This window comes from Athene noctua, chromosome 10 (genome assembly GCF_965140245.1).
Source record: "Athene noctua chromosome 10, bAthNoc1.hap1.1, whole genome shotgun sequence".
In the NCBI taxonomy this organism is placed as follows: domain Eukaryota; kingdom Metazoa; phylum Chordata; class Aves; order Strigiformes; family Strigidae; genus Athene; species Athene noctua.
The window spans coordinates 19,861,583-19,868,878 of record NC_134046.1 but is presented as its reverse complement, the minus strand read 5'-3'; the positions used below and the strand labels follow the sequence as shown (position 1 = coordinate 19,868,878).

At 56.2% G+C, this 7,296-nt stretch overlaps 1 protein-coding gene across 3 annotated transcripts in view; it reads right to left on the bottom strand.

The window, feature by feature from the left end:
• Positions 1-61: 61 nt before the first annotated feature.
• RAD54L2 (RAD54 like 2) overlaps positions 62-7,296 on the bottom strand; it is a 71,978-nt gene continuing 64,743 nt past the window's right edge. For 2 of the 3 annotated variants that reach the window (XM_074914620.1, XM_074914621.1), the window contains 2 exons: positions 6,641-6,733; positions 4,285-6,424 (listed from right to left, as the gene is read on the bottom strand). In XM_074914620.1, coding sequence (XP_074770721.1) covers positions 5,436-6,424; positions 6,641-6,733 — 1,082 coding nt within the window. In that variant the 3' untranslated portion in view covers positions 4,285-5,435. Of the gene's footprint in view, positions 3,350-4,284; positions 6,425-6,640; positions 6,734-7,296 lie in introns of those variants that run through there. The other variant, XM_074914622.1, reaches the window with a different exon arrangement.

Sequence of the window (7,296 nt, the reverse complement as noted above, 5' to 3'; positions counted from 1 at the left end):
GCCAGGCCACCCCCAGCTCCCTTCTGGTCTCTCCAGGGCATCAGCTTGCACGTGGGCATCAGCTCCAAGACACCTCTCAGCTTCCCGTGCAGAAACGCCTCGCTGTGACTACCTCAAACCTTGCCAGCTCCTGCTGCCTCTCCATGTGCCCCACAGGGCACACCGGAACCAGGGCACGCAGCCCACATCAGGTCTCCGAGACTCAAAGCTATTTACACCCTGCAGAATATTTATTCTCCCTGTTTTCCCCTGGCCCTTAACGATGATCGTTATCAGCAACAGTAATAAGCACAGAGGACAGAGAAGGGAAACAGCCAGCTCTCACAAATGGTTCCCTGACACCCAGCAGCGTCCAGCCCTGCAACGGACATCTGTGCCCCCAGGCTCCCTCACCTCCGGAGGCAGCCGGCGCCTCACTGCACCCTGGCCAGCAGCAGGGTGCCCCAGTGGGGTGCTCACCTGGGTGACTGTGGAGGCATCAGCAGAGCCCAAATGCTGCTGGAGGCAGCGGGACACAGCGGCATGCTGAGCCCCAGCTCTGGCAGCAGGGCACCTGGGGTTTGCAGAGATGCTCATGCACAGCCCAGCTCCAATCCACTTCAAACCACACTGCTTTTTAAAATTTTGACGTTTATTTTATCAAAAAAAGAGAGAGAAACAACAGGCAGTTATACCAACTTACAATTTATTATTTTTTTAAAAAATGACATGAAACACAAGTAAAAATAAATACATCATATAAACAACAAATTGTTCAAAGTCTCTGTTCTGGGAGATCAGGCGAGCACATCCCATTCAACAGAGAAGAGGGAAGCACGTGATCATGCGTGGGGCCAACTGACCAACCCACCCTGCTAGCGATACTCCTCTTTCCAACCACAAAAAGACAGGCCACAAACTAAGGCGGTAGTAAAAAAGACAAAAAAAAAGAAAAAAAAAGAACCCCAAACCAACAGAAAACCCAAAATGAGACTCAGTGACTCAGCGATGGACTCCTTCAGGCTCCCGTGAATCTGCCAGAGACTCCAGCTACGAGCTGGGTGCCACCAAGGTGGGAGGCACAAGGCAGCCGCGGGCAGCGGCGGTGGTCCAGGTGGCGGCAGAGGTTGCTCTCCCTCACTCGCACCGTCATCCCTTCAATGGGAGCGCTTGCTCTGAGTTGCAAGGAGCCATCATCTTACTGTAATCTAGCTGGACTACATTCCCCTTTTAACCTCTGCCCCCCGCCCCAGCCCTCCCACCCCCGGTCCTTCCAAGACTGGGTTAACAAAAGTCATCCCAGAGTGGTGAGAAACACCAGTTGTGAAGGTATTCACTGTACTTTGTCCCCGTTGGCCTGGAAGCCACCCACAAACCAACAGCAATTCTCTTGCATTCAGCCATTTGCTGACATCATTAAGCCAAAATATACATAATTTCTAGTGAAGCCCCCATGGAAATCCCATCCTTTGCTTGCCAGAATATTTGCTTTCTGTGATTACCTGCATCCACCCCATCACCCTCCCAGGCACTCCGAGGAGCCAACGTGCAGCAGATCCTGCCCACCGTGGGCCAGGCTGGGCTGTGCTGCCCCCACCCTGCAGCCCCTCACAATGTCCCGAGAACTACATCAGTACAGGGGGGCAACAAGACCACTGAGACCAGGGCACAGAGCAGCCACAGCCCCCCCTACACCTGCAGCACTATGTCCCACAGCAGTACTCAGCCTTTGTCCCACTGTCCCCAGGAGCAGAAACCTCCCACCCAATGAAGGGCTGAGGGCTGGGTGCTGACATGGAGGGCAGCTCGCTGCCCCTGAGGCCCCTGCAGCTCTGCCCCGGCGTTGGGGCTGCGCTCAGAAATCTTCCTTAGTGTCCAAAAACCCCAGCGGCGAGTCCTGCACTGCTGTCCTCAATGTCACCCGCAGCCCCGCTGCAAACTGGCTGCTGTTTCCATACGGTCATTTGGAGACAGAAATTCAGTGGCAAAAGAAGAATTTAACCCGTGAAGGGAAAGCCCCTGTTCCAGGCTCAGGAAAACCAAGACGGGACCCTCTGCAGCAGAACCACGTGCCAAAGAGGAGAAAAGTCTTGGGGGGCAGATGAGGGGTAGAGGGAGTCCCATGGGAGAGGGGTTTTAGGGTTCTGACAGGTCCCCCCACTTGGAAAAGGCCCTGGGTAACCCACACACCCTCAGGGATTCCGTGGGGTGGAGGAAACTCTTCCCACAGTGCTGTGGGAGAGCGGGTGCCTCTGGTGGCCTTGGAGCAGCCCCAGTCACTGCCAGTCCCCACGGGAGCCCCATGGTCAGGGCGTCACAGCTCTCCCTGTGACTGCCTCTCAGCCAAGCTCTGACAGGGCCCAGGGGACCCTGCCCCTCGTTAAGGGGTGCTCAGGGCTGGTACATGGGGCAGGCATTTGCTGCCCATCCCACTGTGCTCAGGGAGGGCAGCCAGGGCTCCACTCGGGCACTTGCTGTAGCTGGCAGAGCCACTCATGTTTGCCAGCGAGAGGAAGCCCCTTGCCACAGGTCACATCTGGGGGCAGCCACACGATGGGATGGCAGGGAAGGGTCTCCAAGCTGCCATGGCCATGCAGGAGCCAGGAGAGCCCTCGCACCTCACCCTGGTGCCGAGAGGGTGATGGCCAGCCCGTGGCACAAAGCGTGTGCCTGGTGGCAGGTGAGCGCTGGACACCTCCAGCTCCTATGGCCACAGGGCCTGGGCTACATCAGAGAGCCCCAGGAGGACATCAGACAGCAGCGTGGAGATGTGCCAGGGCCTGCTCAGGAAGCCCTGAGTGTTCTCCTGGAGAGGCAAGAGGCAGAGGAAGTGGCCAAAGCTGTGGTGCCAACTGCCCCTAGCCAAATCTTCATGCCTTGTCCCAGCACAGAGCCACAGAAATGCCCCATTCAGAGAGGACTTGGGAGGGTCCCTGGGATGAGCCCTACCACCCTGACCACCACCAGTGAGGAGCAGGGCTGTGGCAGGGCTCTGGAGAGGGTCTGCTCACGCTCCGGCCTCCCACACGCACCCACAGGTCTCAACTTGCTACTCTCGACAAGGAAAGCCCTTGCCTAGGTCCATTCCCCAAATCCACCGGAAAACCGACAGCCTCACAGGGATGCAACGGACATCTGGGCAAGCTTGTCATACAATCAGTGTCACAGGGTTGTGCATGAGGTGGACACACAGAGCACAGGAGGGCATGACTCACAGATGCAGCACTGTCAAGTCTTTGGAGAAACTTGCATGAACACCATCAGTTAATTTGCTTTGTTACTTTTGTGGGGGGGTTTGATTTTTATTTCCATGGTGCATCCAAAGACAAGTTGTCCAGCAGTTTGCTCAGAACCCCTCGGTTTTCAACTCCTAGGATATGTTAAAGAAGAAAGCACTATTTTAATGTTTGTTTTTTAAAAAAATAATTAAAATAATTTGCATAGCTAAACTGTTGATCTAAGGCTTCTATGAATGGTGTGGTTATGTTTGACAGACAATGTCCATTAAACAGAGAAAGACACTAGGAAAGCCCCATAACATTTTTTATTATGTTTTTGTAACACACGCGTGCACACCCCCACACCCCCTCTCTCTCTGAGGAAGGGAGGTCCCCATCTTCCAGCACCCCTTCGATGGAGGATGTCAGGACATCCTGCCCTTTCCTACACCTAGTTGGTCCCAATAGACAGCAGTGTCTGCAGCTTCCACAGCCCAAGAGGTCCCCTGCAAGCTACCACTGCTCCGAGGCCCCGGCCACACTCCAGGGACATCCCACACAGGCGAGCACATCTCCTGCCTGATGACACCCAGATGTGACACGGAGGTTCCTGGATCTGACGTCTCCAGCCTAACGTGGTCACACACACAGCCACACACACCCATCCAGCTGCACTCGGGTAGCCCAACCTCTCCTTAGGAGCCCTGGTGACGAGGCGAGCAGCCAGCCCGTTCGCTGTCAGGGCTAGGGCCAGCCTCTGCACGCCTGTGGCAGAGCCGGGCTGGGCCCCGTGCTGCTCCCCGCGTGGGGAAAGCATGCCTCACAGCCCTTCTCCTCGCTGGGAACGAGCACAGGAGACTTCCACACGTGCTCCTCCACCTGCTCCAACACGAGAAGAGGACTCCATCCTCCCGCCAGCTGCTGCAGAGTACCTGGCACAACTCCTCCCTGCTCTGCCATGATCCCCTGATGGGGCACATCAAGCCAACACGACATGGGTCAGCTACAGCCGGCCCTGCTTCTAGGCTACACTTTGGTCAACCGGCTGCTTCTCGCCACACAGACAACCCAACAAGCAACCACTGCATGATGGAGGCCAGCATTTTATTTTTTTAATATGGAAATTAATTTAAAAGTAGAAAGAAAGAGTCCCCCAAACAATAAATACTATGCCTTCATGAAATAAATTAATGTAGAGATTCTGTGCAGGGGGAAGTCGCTCCAATCACAGCTTCAACAGCAACTGGCTCTGGGTCCAGTCTCCCCTCCCAACCTCCACTGTCTGGCGCTGTTCAGAAGCAGCAGTGAGCCCACCTACCCCCAGATCTGGTGGGCCACGGTGGGGCGAGACATGGCCTTCACACAGCCTGGCAGGGCTGCAGAGCTGGGGAAGTCACCAGGATTCCCCTCTGACAGCCACCAAGACATCTGGGCTTGCTCCAGTCATCTGGCACACAGAGCTGGCATCAGAACCACGGGACCAACCTGCCTTGGACGGGACCCTCCAGAAGGGCCTGGGGGAGCCCCCCACCAGAGCCCTGCCCTCCTGGCTGCGGCAGGAACCCATCTGGAGCCCTTGCTCTAGTTTCATGTGAATTTGAAGAGGATGACAAATTGTTTGTGGGGTGTTTTGTTTCTTTTTTTTGTTTCTCTTTTACATCAATTCCCCCCTGCCCCACATACACAACGTAGAAGCCCCCCCCGCTCCCTCCCCAGTAAAAAACGCTTTGTCCCCAACCTCTGCTGGAGTCGCCCCCCTGGCCCATACCTCCCAGAGTGAGAGAAGTTCACAGATAAGGCAGTTCATGTGAGAGAGAGCTGGGCCCTACCAGTGGTCAAGCCCGTGCCTCCAGGCCTGAGAAGGGCACTGACTTGCAACACCAAGCCTCCCCCTTCCAGACAAGACAGAGAACAGAGACAGACAGACAGACAGAGTGTGGAAGGGAGGCACTCATATGGTTTGCATTGCTGCTTCCCTCCTCCCCTGGCTCTTGCTCTCCGGGCCCTCGCAGGTCCACTCTATCCCCCCTCCCATCTCCCAGCCCCTAATACAATTCAGATCCTTGACAGCTAAAAAACAACAAAACAAAATGAAAAGAACAAAACAACCCCCACGCCACACCCTTTGCATCCTTCTCCACCCGCTGCTGTGGCCCAGAGGGGAAATCCTGACTCCCAAAAAAGGTCCTGCAACTTTTGCCTCCTGGCGGAGCTGAGACCAAGCAGGAGCTGGGCCCACTATTTCCCTGTGATCTCTATAACATCGTCGTCTTTGTCCTCGTCATTAGAGCTGCATCCCACCTCTGGGACCTCCTGGGGTTCAAACTGAGGCACCTGGGACCGAAGGAGGCCCCCGGCCGGATAGCCCGAGTGAGGGGACATGTAGCCAGGGTAGGCAGATGCCATGCTCCTGGGAAGGCTGCTAGGCAAGACGGGGGCTGGGAAAGGAGCAAACATCCTGGGCTCGGGCAGAAGTGACTGCGTGAAGGGAAGCGAGTAATTGGGCAGCACCCCCGTCAGAGAAGGGTTTAGCATGAATGAGGGGACGCTGGCGGTGGCTGAGGTAGCAGCAGAAGAGCTGGCGGTGCCGGCTGTCAGCAGAGGGTCAGTAGTCACAGGGAACACCAGATGAGGGTCTGGGAGTAAATTGGGCAGCTGGTAATAAGAGGAGCCAGTGCCCATGTACAAGGAGTTTCCTGGTTGGGAGGCAAATGGATGGGTTAGGTTGTGGTTTAAAGAGACAGGAGGCATGGCGAACCCACCAGAGACGGGGTACCCGTGTTCGTACGGCTGCACGGACGATGGCAACTGGCGCTTCTTCTGCTGCCTGCGGGCTTGCTCCTCTGGAGCTGATGGCGAGGTCGACTTGCGCTTGTTGCCCCGTAAGTCCAACACCGAGTGGGCATCGACGTGCTGGCTGGTGGCCGGCAGGGCTGAAGACACGGAGGGAGCCATGCAGTGAATCCCCACACGCTGCTCGGCTCCTCGGGCTGCTAAGCCGGGCGCGTTGTCCGTGCGGGCAGGGTGGCTTTGCGCTGCGTTGGTGCTGGGAGAGCTGTGCCGGGACTCCCGGGCAGCTGCTGCCTCTGCGTACTGCTGCAGTTCACTGATGATCTCGGGGCTATCGGGGGATATGGGCCGAGTGAGCTCCTCCGCGCTGGGGAGCTGCGGTGATGAGGCACTGTGTCTGCCATTGCTTGTGGACTCCAGTGAGGAGCTCTGGGAGCCTGTAAACAAGGAGATGAAGCAGGTGAGAAAGACAACCTTGGAGAAGAACCTGGGGCCAAGAGGCAACAGTGGAACACCTTCCGGTGGGGATAACATGGGGAGATTTCAGGTCAGCTCTGAACACAGGCGTGATGGAAGGTGGCCAGGGAATGCTATCCCAGACACTCACAGAAAAGCCTGTGAGAAAGACCCACAGAGTGCTTGCAAGCCCCTACCTGAGGCAGCTGTCCGACGGTCTTCGTTGCCCTTTGGCTTCCCAGTGGTCCGGATAGCAAAAATCCGCCCATCGCTGGTCCGGATGTACGTCCCTGGGACAGAGACACAACAACTTCATTCATGGTTTCCAGTCTCAACTTAGGACCCTGGATCTGTGAGCCCGTGAGGCTGCCTGGGCAGGAATGGGACAGCAGTGCTGCGTAAGGCCAGCCCACAGACCATGCAGGGACATCAGGGCGGCGCTTCTGCCCCCTTTCTCCCTCCTCACTTCCACCCCCCTTCAGCTTTCCTGGGTTGGAGCTCACCCTCTCCCAATGTGCTGCCAGTGGGAAATATGGAACTTCGTGCCTGGGACTAAGCTTGCTCTGGGAGCAGCAGGAAGTGTTTGGCTGTCCCAGTACATGCAGTGAGTGTTGTGAGAATGAGACACCCAGCCATAAAGTTCAACAGCTCCTCTCAGAGGCAGGAGCAGCCACAGCTGCAATAGCCCTGAAGCATCAGCTACAACAGCACACCCAAAGCATGGGTCCAGATGTCCAGATCTCCTTCCCTTCATGTTTTTTTTCCTCTCAAGGGACTCATTCATGCTTTTACATCCTTTTCTTTGCTAATTAGCATTGGCTAGGACCCTATCCACAAGTCTTACCAAGACAGA